General features: G+C 34.3%; 1 protein-coding gene across 16 annotated transcripts in view; it reads left to right on the forward strand.

The window, feature by feature from the left end:
* Positions 1 to 13159, forward strand: part of CADPS2 (calcium dependent secretion activator 2) — a 477993-nt gene that overhangs the window by 445185 nt on the left and 19649 nt on the right. For 15 of the 16 annotated variants that reach the window (XM_039860896.1, XM_039860905.1, XM_039860897.1 and 12 more), the window contains one exon: positions 10596 to 10703. In XM_039860896.1, coding sequence (XP_039716830.1) covers positions 10596 to 10703 — 108 coding nt within the window. Of the gene's footprint in view, positions 1 to 10595; positions 10704 to 11550; positions 11757 to 13159 lie in introns of those variants that run through there. The other variant, XM_039860904.1, reaches the window with a different exon arrangement.

Here is a 13159-nt window from a genome sequence, read left to right on the forward strand (position 1 = left end):
TGCTAGGATGAGGCAGGAAATGCCTCACATTATTTATAGAAAAATGTTCACTCTCCCATCCCTTTATATGAAAGCTATAACAGCTGTCTTATAAGAGTTAAGGTAACAATAAAGATGAACAAGTTAAATCAAAGAACTAATTTTCTAAATACAAAGGTGTTATAAATCAATGTTCACTTATTTTAACATTTGGTTTTTCACAGAATTCTTGGGAGATAATTTGTAACCTGTAAATTTGCTCAAAAATTAATATACCATGGGAGGAAATTATGAAACGTACTTAGCTACAATGAAAAAATCCACATGATAAATAAATTCAACAAGTTAGCGGAGTGTTTTTAAGATGGTAATCATAATGACATTAGTTTTTGCCTTAAATCCTGTTATCACAAGTGTGATCAAGGCCTAAGATGTTCTGTTTAATCATGTATCTTGGTGTATGTATCAGTGTTCAAAGAATTAGAACGCAATGCGAAAAAACCTTAAAAGGTATTACTGGATGGAATGAAAGTCATCTCATCTTTGTTAAGACTGATTGAGCAGCATCACATCTCTGGACCATCGTTATGGATGTTAGGGTTTGAGTGCTGGCAAACTTTGTACATCAGTTGTCAATGTCCAAAATTTTTTTTTAAATGTATAACTGCATTTTAAACTATGAACTAGATAACCCCCAAATTTATTGCTGTTTTAGTTATTATAAATGGATAGTTTAAATGAAAAGGCCATTGACTTTCCAGCCTTTGCATAAGGCTTCTTTGTTCTGGGCTTTTTTTATTTTACAGATTATTCTGAAGTCTTAGCATACTCCTTGTCATGTACTGAGAATCAGAAAATCAGTACTGGGCAAATAAGCAGAAATAATCACATATATAGAGTCCTGCAAAACAGCAGCCTACAAGAGAGAGAAAGGGAGAATTAAGGGGAGGAGTTTATATTTACTGTCTTAAAAAAAAAGTAATCATAGGAACACATGAACTTCATTGGAATTCCTAACACATATTTTATAACATAGTTTTGGTTTTATTTTAAATTACAAATGGAATGGGACACCATAATTATTCCTGTTCTCAAAGCTTATGAAATTATTTGACTCTATACTAGATCTATTAGACCCCATAGGACTTCAAAGTTGAAAGATACAGAAAGTCATTTGTTCACGCTTCTTCCCAACACAGAAACTCCCTCTCCTGATATTTGTCACAAAGATTCATTCCAGTTTTTAAAATTTTTTTGATGATTGCAGGATCACTGTAAGGCAGCCTCTTCTTGTGTATAATGAGTTGAAATTCTGTAGCTCTATGAATTCTGCCTTGGTTATAATCTCTCTTCTGCATGATAGTCCTTCAAATATTTGATGATAAGTATCATGCCTCCCCTTCCCAAGAGATATGGTGGCTATTTAGAGGGATATAATGTCTAAGGAATTCTTATTTTCTATATTAAACATCCTCAACTTCTTCCCAAACTCACTAATTAGATATTTATTTAACATGTATGAAATGCTAAGCCCTGGGTATACATGATGAAAATATACATTTCTTGCCTACAAGCCGATCAGTGCCTTGGGATGAAAAAGACAGAGAAATAGACGTATCATGAAAGCAGCTATAGCTATTGTACCCAGACTCTTTCACGGACAGCAGTCACTCTCTAGATGATTTCCAGCTTACCAATGTCACTGTTAAATCAAATTGTCCACCTCCCCCACCCCAGCATAGCATACTAAACTATAGATGTGGTCTGGCCATGGCAGATTCCTAAGGAAGAAGTTTCTCCCTAGCATCCAGACATTACATCTGTATTATTGATGTCCCTAAATATTAACTTGAAAGCTATAAGGTGCTGTTGACTGTTACTCTTTTTTATGCTAAAAGTCCAGCAAGTATGCCTCTCCGAAGCAGTCTTTTCAAGAAAACCTTATGAGAAAAAAGAACACCAGTTCACCTTTTACAAAAATTAACTCAAAACAGATCAAAAAACTACCTGTAAAATACAAACTATAAAACTTCTAGATGAAAACATCAGAGAATTATACGGCCTTGGATTCAGTTACGACTTTTTAGATACAACACCAAAAACATCCATGAAAGAAAAAAATCATAAGTTGGACTTAATAGTTGACTGTTCTGCATGGTTAAGAGGATGAGAAGACTGGCCACAGACACATATTTGATACAGGACTTGCACTTAGAATATACAAAAAACTCATAATAGTCAACAATAAGAAAGCAAGCAACTCAATTAAAAAAGGGACAGAAGATCGGAACAGACATTACAACAGACGTATGGGTATGAAATAAACATGAAAAGATGCTCAGCATCATTTGTCATTAAGGAAATACAAATTAAAACAATGAGATACCACTCCACACCTATTGGTATGGCTAAAATTTTTTTTAAAACTGACAATAGCAGAATGTTAACAAGGACACAGAACAACAGACTCTCATTCATTGCTGGTAAAAAGGCACTTTGGAAAGCTGGCAGTTTCTTACTATGCAACTTACCAATTGCACTCCTACGTATTTATCCAACTAACTTGAAAACATACATCCACACCAAAACCTGCACACAATGTTCATAGCAACTTTATTAATAGTCACCCCAAATCGGAAGCAACAAAAATGTCCTTCAGTAGGTGAATGGATGAATAAGCGGTGATACATCCTTTCAATTGGACTACTATTCAGCAAAACAAAAAGAAAAGAAAAATTAGCTATCAGGCTGTGAGAAGACATGGATGAATCTTAAAGGCCTATTGCTAAGTGAAAGAAGCCAGAGAAGGCTACATACTGTATGATTCCATTTACATCACATTCTAGTAGAGGTAAAATTGTAAAGATTATAAACAGATTCATGGTTGCCATAAATTCAAGGTTAGGGAGGGTCGAATAGGTAAAATCCAAGGAACTTTTCGGAGCTGTGAAACTATTTCATGTGATACTGTAATGGAAGATACGTGACACTATACATTTGTCAAAACAGCTTTACAGCACAAAGATTAAATGTGAGTAATGCAGATTCTAAAAAATCAATCAGGATAGCGTGGGATCCCAGGATGGAAAGGAGACTGTGATAAAATAAACTTTATTGTAAATATGTGGAATAACCTTCCTGAGCAAGATGGAGCAAAGAATGCTGAGTAACTTTGGCAACAAGTGGAGTCTGTAAAAACAAAGGGAAAAGGAACTGTACATAAGCACTATACTCTAGTTGATAAAGTGTTTCCCCACAGGTTAACAATTCAGAAACCACTATATGTGTATACTGGAACTGAACAATTAAGTAAAGGGATGGCGGTTGGTGGGAGCCAAGTCTCTTACTATTGGAGTAAGAGGTTGAAGATGAGCAAGAGGAGGAAGCTAGAATGATCCGTGTGGTATTGGATGAGAGCTGAACACATCAGTATGTCTTTAGCTTAATATAGAGCTGGTTACATCTAGAAATATTTTTAGGTCTATGAATATGCATGGGTTAGAATTACACATATATTTCCCTGCTTTGTTAGCTGAGAGAGCCTAAAAGCAATGATACCCCAGTAGCAGCAAGCATACCTAGTGCCCAGATCTTGATCTCTAATCTCCAGTAAAACGAACCAGGCCTCCTTGGAGAAAAGGTTGATACTAGGACTGGGGCAGGACATACACATGATGAGCCTGGAGCATCTTATAGTGATGGAAATTAAGAAAGTGTTTTTAAAAAGACAGCGATAGGGGATGTGTTAAAGGGACATGGGAGACAACTGAAAGAACTCCCAAGGACCTGAGCTAGAATGATTTGAGCAACCAAACAAATTAGGTAGTATTGAATTATAACCCAAAGTATAAAATAAATATTCATTAGTCCACATCGATATAAGTAAATGATTGATTGAATAAATAAATGGAGAGAAAGGCAAATCTCCCATGTAGAAGAATTCCAAATACTTCATGTAGATACTTCACTCCCACGCAGGCAGTGTAATTCCCCACCCCTGAAGGCTGTACATAAAGACTTCCTTCTAGAGAGTACACTATGAAAAGGAGGGCAGGAGGAATAGATTTATCATGGGAAAACTCGACAAATCCTTCCTCGACTAGTTGACTGAGGTCAGTGTCGACAGTGATAAATTATGTTGAGTATTTACTTTTAATAAATAATCTGTGGTCTTCCTGCAAAAATCCTATACTCCTGTCTAATAATGAGAAAAATATCAGACACTTCCCAGTAGTGGTGCCTCCTGCTCCCTGCTTCAGAACATGAGCATTTTCCAAAAGAAAAATCACTTTCCTTCCAAAGAGTGAATATCAGATTTTTTCGCATTTATTTTCCTTTTATCTTAGAATATTAAGCAGCTTGCATATATTAGTGGTGACTTTTAAAAGTACAGTTGATCAGTTCATTGACAATGGTGCTTTTCCTTCCTTTGCTTTCTTGCTTCTGATATTGTTTATTACTTAGAAAAGGCCACTTGAATACTCAGTGTTTTAATTTTACGTCAGAATGAGAGCCAGGCAGAACACAGGGAATGGAGCACCTGCCCCTGGGGACAGGTTCACGTGGAGAGGGAGTGATGCACCCAGGACCAGATTAAGAGTCTCGCCACTGCAGGAGCAGGGCAGCTGTGTATTATACTTCCTAGATGATCTCTCCCACAGAAGGTAAAGTCATAGACGACCTCTGGACCCTGACATTCTAGCATCCTCAGGTCTCCCTGCAGCCAAAATCTGAAAGGTTCCAAATGGGAAGTGAGTGGATCGATCCCAGTTCATCTAGATTTTAAAAGCTAAATGGCATAATACTCACAGCATTTTAATTTCACTTCAGGTCTTCAGAGCAGTTGACACTGTAACAACAGTAGATAAATTGGGAGGTTTAATATCTTCATCATTATTATAATCATTACTCATGAAAATAATGGTATAAAGCTAGTATGTAATACACACATTAGCACATTTCTTGTCTGGTACTCCTGTATCGGCGGCCATTTCTTTAAACTCTGAGGTGTTTAGTGATCTTTGTTATAGATCAGAAATAACAAGAGAGATACTAGATAGTCATAGTATCCAAAGAACTAGGAATAATAAGATTAAAATTGAACCTCCAAATTTCAGTTTGAAGGTTCTTTTCCTTAAGTGTTACAGGCTAATATCTTAAACCATCATTCAGTACTCCTTTTAATATTTAAAATTTTAATATTTAATATTTAAAACCTCCTCTTTAGAAGGATTTCCCCCAGTGATACAACAAAAATGTTTGAACACACTAATGCTTAGATATCAATAAATGCATAAACTGTGTCACTACTTAGAAGAAATTGTGTGGAGCATTCATATGAATGTTAAGAATGAATTCAATATGACTACCCAATTTATAGGAGCATTAATTATAGCAGAGTGTTACTTCAGATACTCTCATAGATAGTATTATGCTAAGAATTTGCTTTTTACTGGTTATACTCACAGAGAGCAGACAGAAGAAAGAACTCTAGAATAATGGAACTCTCCCTTAAAAATGTGAGACTGAACGAAATGGACAGATACATTTAAAACATTATATGCTGCAAGTCTAAAAGGTGTTTTCAAAAGGATCTGCATGCCAGTGTCTTTAATGTTCTTCTCAATTTAGAGACAAAATACATAATAGTGTTAATTAATAGAATTTTGAATACTGCTAAATTTAACAAAGAGAAAGGTAACTCTGGTTGTTTCGCTGTTTGAAATAGCAGTTTGGAATTTTTCTAGAGAACGATGAGAATTTTTTCATTTGTTGTTTAAGAAATAGATAAACTACTATTAGATAATCTTGAAAATTTTATATCCTTGTGAATTTTTTATTGTTTGCATTTTTTTCTCCCCCTTTTTGTGAATTATTTGTTTTCCTGGGCTTATATAATATTTAAGTTGGCATAAATCTAGTTGAAGGCTTTGGTTCTTTGTATTTCCTTTTGCTTTTCTGTGAATACAATAGAATTTTTCAACTTTGTAGAAAACTTATAAAAAATATATATTTTTTACAACATAACCATTATAGCTATACTCAAAACCTGTATTTTAAAGTATTTGAGAACATATGTTATTTAAACTGCTCCAAATGCTATTGAAAAGCTGAGCTTTTAAGAACATTTTTACTCACATATAAAAGTACAGAAAGCACTACATAAATGCCAAAGTAATAAAGATATATTAAACAGCGAAGGAAAAAAATCATTTTTAGCAATACCTGGGATAAGTTATGTGTTTGTAGAATTAATATCCTCTATTCCTTGATGATCAATTATAAACTGTTTCTGAATCTGAAATGCCAAGCTGAGATATAAATTATTTCTATTACAATTTAAAATTGAGAAGACCTGCTATTGTTTTAAATCTTACAAGATACATTTTTTTCCCAAATGCTAATAGTGATCAGATGCAGGTATTTTGTTTATGAAGCATGCAGACTATCATAGATTCAGGATATCACAGTTCCACTCTTGATTGTTTCCTTCAAGGCAAGCTTTTTTAAGTTATAAGAAGTGCACTTTTAAATTAAATCAATCATACTGTAGCTTCCAGTTAATCTTTAAGACTAGAATAGTATATTTAAAATTTTGTCTCCTTGTTAAATAGATATGACAGTGTTTGCATAGTGTATTGTTAACCTCCAGTGGAAGGTTAAGCGGCTTCTTCTGTATCTTAATCTGTTGCTGTGAAAAATGACTGCAGCATCGCACCCACCTACACATGAATGGGGAAAGTGAAGACTTGCACCTGTGGGATTAGGTGTAGCAGCAGGAAGTACGAGCATTTGCAGCATGTAATTAACAAAGATTTTTTTTTCTCTTTTTTTTTAAACAGCATGTTCATCTCACTAGGTTAACTAGTGATTAACACTTGAAAAATTTTGCTGGAGTCTGCACCCTTATTTAAACTCATTCACTCACTGGTGTATTCTATTACTTATGCAACCAGTGTCAGAGGAACTCACCTTACCATACTTTATTTCCTTCGATATTTATTGATTTTTTTATGCTCAAGGAGGAATTTTTTAGATTTTTGTGACCTTTTATTATAGCTTCGTTAGCCAAATTCTGTTCTTTTCTGAACTGAATCAGAAGTAACTCAGGAACTTCTATTTTGATTTAGAAATTACTACCCTAATAAACAAGATGGAGAATTTAGTGCTTCGTGAACTGAGGCTCTCCGTGGTTTAAATGGGAGTATTAGAAAAAGCATTTATTCTAAATGGTATTTAATACATAGCATGCTTGCTATGTGGTTTTTAATTGTTATTTTCTCATATTCATTAGGAAAGCTGTAATTTAATTACCAATACAGAAAAGATCTCTAAATATGGCTCTCTAGAATACAAAATTCTTCGTACAAACTCATTCAGACCCACCGTTGTTGAAGTGTAATAGGTCTCTTCTTTGATAAGCGTGGTGGGTAAGGCTGGTGGGCACTCGCTTGCACCAGAATTTGTAGTAATATTCTGTCTCTATGTTGCAATGAAATGCATTCTTTTCATTTACACTCCAGAAAACAAAAACTTAACAGATTTTGCTCAGTTTTTTATTTTTTAACTCCATTTCTTAACAAGATAACATATAATAATGGAATTAGATGTAGTGACTTCTAAAGTATGTAAATTTTACTGCCATAAAAGTGTCTTTGCACAAAGGATCACTGAACCAGCGATAATGTCTTCTATCTAAACACATTTGTACTGTAAGTAGAAACTGTTTAAAAGGAAAATTACATCTTTTTCAGCAATTTATCAGAGATAATTACCCTTCATACACCAAAGGAAGGATAAAGTGTTTTAAAGAACTATAATTCTAATTGGTAAATGTCACCAGCTGTTGCAGTTACTCTTACTTGTGTATATTCTTTTAATGATTATAGCCTCATGCCACAAGCTACATGAAAATATATTCACTAGGTGTGAAATTCCCATATGTCAAAGTTTCAAGAATAGGTAAACAGCTCAAAGATAAAGGAAGACTAATGCTAATGAGCAATGTAAGAATTCTAGGTTTTGTTTTCCAGGCAAGTGGATCTTAATTTGCCAAAAGGAGATAAAATGTAATTTCTAAACGGAAGAAGAAAAAGATAGAAACAGTTAATTTGTTGACACAAACTTTTAAATGAGCTTTGCCTCACACCCTCAACCAGAGATTTTTATTTCTTTGGAAAGTCGTGGAACTATCTCAGCTTACGGATTTCAGTATTATATTCCTTGGCACTGCCAAAGGCAACGGCATTTGGTTTTTTTAAGGCTTAATCTGTAAAGTGTTTGTTAGTTTTAGATGGTAGAAGATAAACTCTTCCTGGACAGTGTTTCATGATTTCTAATGTTATCTTGAAAATGATCAAGGAGACAATCAAAAATTACCTCAGAGTCTATGGCAAGCGTTTAAAGTCATTATTCTCCAGTCTTCCTGGCCATAACTTAGTTTCCAGTGGATCTGATGGGTTAAGTGATCGACTAGATTAAATTTCTAAGCATGCTCTTCCTTTGAAAGACAAATAAAAATGGGGTTGGGATGGAGGAAGTGGTGAAGGCAAGCCTCTCATTTGCCTATTCTTGAACTCCCAGGTTAGCTGGGCTGCACCCAACTGCCTCGGTATTATATATATCATAGCGTTTTGTTTCCATGCACCTGACTGAAAGTCAGATGCTGGCCTAACTCATTATTATGTATAGAAAATCTTTCATATGTCATTTTCATTCTTCAGCAGTATGCTTTCCGAATTTTCTCATTTTCAGTGTTTTGACAAAGTTTGAGGACATGGAGAGAAACACTAATGGATTAGTCGTCCTCACATATTAAGGGTAGTTAGTAATCTTTGTACAAATCAAAACCTTCGTACAAAACCCTCTTCACTGGAAAAACTGAAGTATAACACCCCCAAAAGAAAGCAACCCAGGTTTCTCTTGATTACTCTCATAGTTATTTAAGCTTTCAAACCTTCGCTATGAGAATCATGCAGAAAACAGTGAAGGAATGAATTTAATAAGTTGTCTGTATTTATGTTTAGAATATATTACCTACATTGTCAATAGAAGCTCTTGAAAGAAAGACCAGTGAAGTTATTTATATTAATAGTGGTTTCAAATTATAACTGATAACTAATTTTGTTATGGGTTATGTTTGAAAGGATCCTTGAATTTATGTGGTATATATTTACCTTTAGGCTAAATACAAGAACAGTAAAAACTTGCTGTGATTCTAATTACTGAGAAATAACTTTGTTACCAAAAAAATCAAATTAGTTTTCAGTAATGAGCTATGCTCATTGCCTGTGCACTGGTTAAGAGATGGGAAATTTTATTATTATATATAAAATAGAATCCCCCCGCCCCCACCAAAAAAAAAAAAGTGTAAGAACTTTCTTTCATTTAAGGAGAAGACAGACACTACCAGCATCCTAGCATCACTCAGATGTAAATCTTGAGTTGTTTTTCCAAGGATATGGATCATTTAATAATTTAACTGTTAAATGATCCATATCCTCTTTCACCTATTTTCCTTGCAATATTTACTTTTGCAAAGTGAGTCTTTCGATAGAGTTATAAGGGCATCTGTGGGTATGAACTGATGCAAGACGAACTGATTTATCTGGGCATCAGTTCTATAATGTTGTTATTTTTCATGCCATATTCTAATCAAATAAATATAGATTATAACTCAACCACAGGTGTAGATAACACAAATATGCATTTTCATTAAGTAGTTCAGCTATATGAAACTCAAGAAAGAACTAAAGATAAGTTTAGAAGGAAAACTTTTCAGGAGCCATTCAGGTTTTTGTCCTTTCTAGTATTGATTTTAGACTCTATAGCAAGGAGGAATTATATTAACTGCCTTATCTCCTCTAATATTGGAAGGCACCAAATGTTGGATAAGTTTGGAAAGTTATGAATCCACACTTTGGCTCTTCAGCAGAGACTAGTTCATTAATACTTATATTGCATTTCTAAAATAAAATAAATCCTTGAGATGCTGCCAATAAATGTGAAAGAATAGAAGCAGTGGATAACTCACAAACTTTTGGTTTAAGTTTCACTTTGTAATACATTAAATGTCTTCTGCCCGGTACTTTCCTAATAATGCTTTATTCAGGGTAATAAGAAATTTTAATTTGTATTTCTTGAGCACCCACAGTCATTGAGGAAGAAACCCAAGGAAAGCTAACATTTTTGTTTTTAATATATATGGATAAACCAGCCAGCGGTTGATGGAAAGAAAATTATATTTGCAATTAGGAAATGATTATTGCAGGTGGAACTTTTATGAAAAATTCATTCATTTATACTGCTTGGCATATTGACCCTTCAAGATAGCCATTTAGAAAGAAAGATATTTTCTAGTTTGCAACCACATATTTCTAATCATTTTAATAATGATGGATCACTGAGACCTTGAGTTATAGACATCAGTGATAAACTTTTATTTACTTTAATTATGGAATTTACTGAAGGTGCTCATCGTTGACTTGATCTCGAGCATATTTTTCTAGTGCAATTTTTGAAATGATATAGCGAATGATTTTCCAGGGTGGTGATTAAATCATATCTTCTCAATCGATACCTGATATCTTATTCCCCATGCTTTTCCCTCACAACAGAAACCAGGAATGGATCTGGCAGACACCTATATTATGTTTGTTCGGCAAAACCAGGATATTCTTCGAGAAAAGGTCAACGAAGAAATGTATATAGAAAAGCTGTTTGATGTAAGTAACTACCTTTGCAAGGTATGCTGGCATTATAGACGCTGTGAAGGGGAAAGTTGCATTTTGATGGCATGTTTGCAAAGCCATCTCTCCTTTTTTGATCCTTTTTCTTCTCTGTAGCTATTATAGTTGATAATTTTATTGCTTTGACTACTGACAGAAGCCTTAATTGGCTTCTTTTTGCACATGAGAACTGTCACTGTTAGAATGAGAGTTTCAAAAACCTTGTAAGGTTAATTTTAACAAGCAAGATGCTAATCAGTTTACCATTGTGTATGTAGCATCATTTCACTTGCCTTTGCCGTGTTCCACAAACAGAATCAGATTGTAATGGATTCGTCCCCAAACCATAAAAGTTTTTTTAAGTCCGTAAAATATTCTTTAGTTAAACAAAGGAATAGGGTGCAGAAAGCTAAATATCTATCTGCCACTCTACTGTTGTTGAACATTTTTACTTTGATTTACAGTGCTGATGTATGTTCTCAGTTATAACACCGCAGCTTTATCAGTATGAAGGTCTTCATTTAGGCATAGCAGCTCCTAGAAATGGGGGATTGTGATTCTAGACACCATGATCATCTAGTGTCCTTTCTTGAGTATCTGTAAAGGAGACTAAGAGAGCAGTCCATTTCAATAACAATGTTGTCATTCATTTGTAATTACTAACAGCCAATTTAAAGGAAATGGTACTTGGCTTGTCGCATAACTTTGCTTAATTCACCACAATGCTGATTCTGAAATGTGATATTTGCTTTGAACTGTATTTATGTACATCTCTGCATTTTAGAAATGCTTTTCTGGCAGTTCTATTTAATTATGCAAGTTACCACAAATGTTTTCATAACAGCAATTCACGGGCTCCATGGTGACACTTCAGCTGTGGCAGTTACAGAAGGTCTTGCTACGTCATCATCTCCGCCATGGTCTGTCATGTCAGTGTTCACTGTTTGTCAGATTGGGTGGTCAAAATGAGTCTTATCTTTCATACTTTATGTTTCTGGCCTCTACCAAAACTGTTTTACAATAAAAGTATCATCTGTTTTAATAAGCTAAGTGTTAATATGTGTGAAAAGAATGATTTCCTAAAAGCTTTGATGCCCTGCAGGGGTAGAAAAATTATCATCCATCCAGCTGGCTCTTTTACAAAATACTGAAACCATTTTAGCAACTTCTGCTTCCATTTGCTATTGCTTTGAATTTACAAACATATGTTTCACTTCCAAGTTCTCTTACTTTTTTTGCTTATGTGGTAGTTTTCAAAAATGTTGAACAGAAAAGGAAAGTTGAATTGATGTCATTCCTATTGTGTTTCTTCTTAGTATAGCTAAAGCACATATTCTGTGGTGAAAAAAAAGGTAGTCATTTTGAAAATAGGCCATCGTAGCTAGTGTATGTGTGTGTGAGTTGGGGGAGGGGGTGCGGTATGTGTGTTTTCTTAACATCTTCGATTTTTTGTCATGGTGACCTATTTACTACAAAGCTTGCCATCAGTTCATAACAGAGGTAGAACTTTTTTCTCCATAAAGATATTTCCAACTCCTCTTCATTCACCAAACTTCATTCACCAACTAAAGATATTTCCACTCCAACTCCTCTTCATTCACCTAACTTCTGAAGACTTTTTGTGTGGCAACAATAACAACAGAGCTAAGTAAAGTGGACACAAGGAGGCCAACATTAAAATGTGCTAGTTTAATTGTCCTGGTTATATATACTTTCCTTTAGATGCCTAAACATTTGACATAGCTGTAAGATTGGTTCTAAAAAGAGCCCTTGACAAGCAACCATTCTGTGTTGGTCATGAAGCTTTTGTCATTTTGCATATCCCAGTACAGCACAGGACTTGTTATTCGTAAAAGAGTTATAATGTCCTTAAACACTCTAATATTTTTAAGTTGCACATTTGTATTAGTGTAATTAAAAATAAAAAGTAGACTCTAATACTATTGATATGTCATCAAAAATAACATGTTTGAGGGAGATACTAAGAGCCCCTAATTAGCCAAAGCTGAATTTGCCTCAATTACAGTTAGTAAATGAGAGGTTATCAAGTATGTGTTGAAAGGTAAAATAGAATGTGTATCTTCAGCAACAGATCATTACTGAGAGACATTATATAATTATTGGAAATCCACTTGGCTGGAGCTTAAAATATTGTTAGGTGTCAGGAAACAGTTGAAAATAATGACTCTATAAATACTGTTAGCAACCTTAGTCTGTTACAGATAAAAGATGGAAGAGAACAGTTTTATTAGGCGTTATGACAAACTTTTGCTATTCTAGTTAAAGTACTTTCTGAGTATCTGAGTATGTAAGGAAATGAAGGCACCTAACTGCTGATGTAAAGGGAAATATGCACGCGTGCACACACACAAACACACACACAAAATCTCAAAATATTAAAACTAAAAGTATTCTTTGAAGATCAAAAAACTTAATAATAGGACAAATATCAA

This window comes from Pteropus medius, unplaced genomic scaffold (assembly GCF_902729225.1).
Source record: "Pteropus medius unplaced genomic scaffold, Ma_sr-lr_union100, whole genome shotgun sequence".
NCBI lineage: Eukaryota > Metazoa > Chordata > Mammalia > Chiroptera > Pteropodidae > Pteropus > Pteropus medius.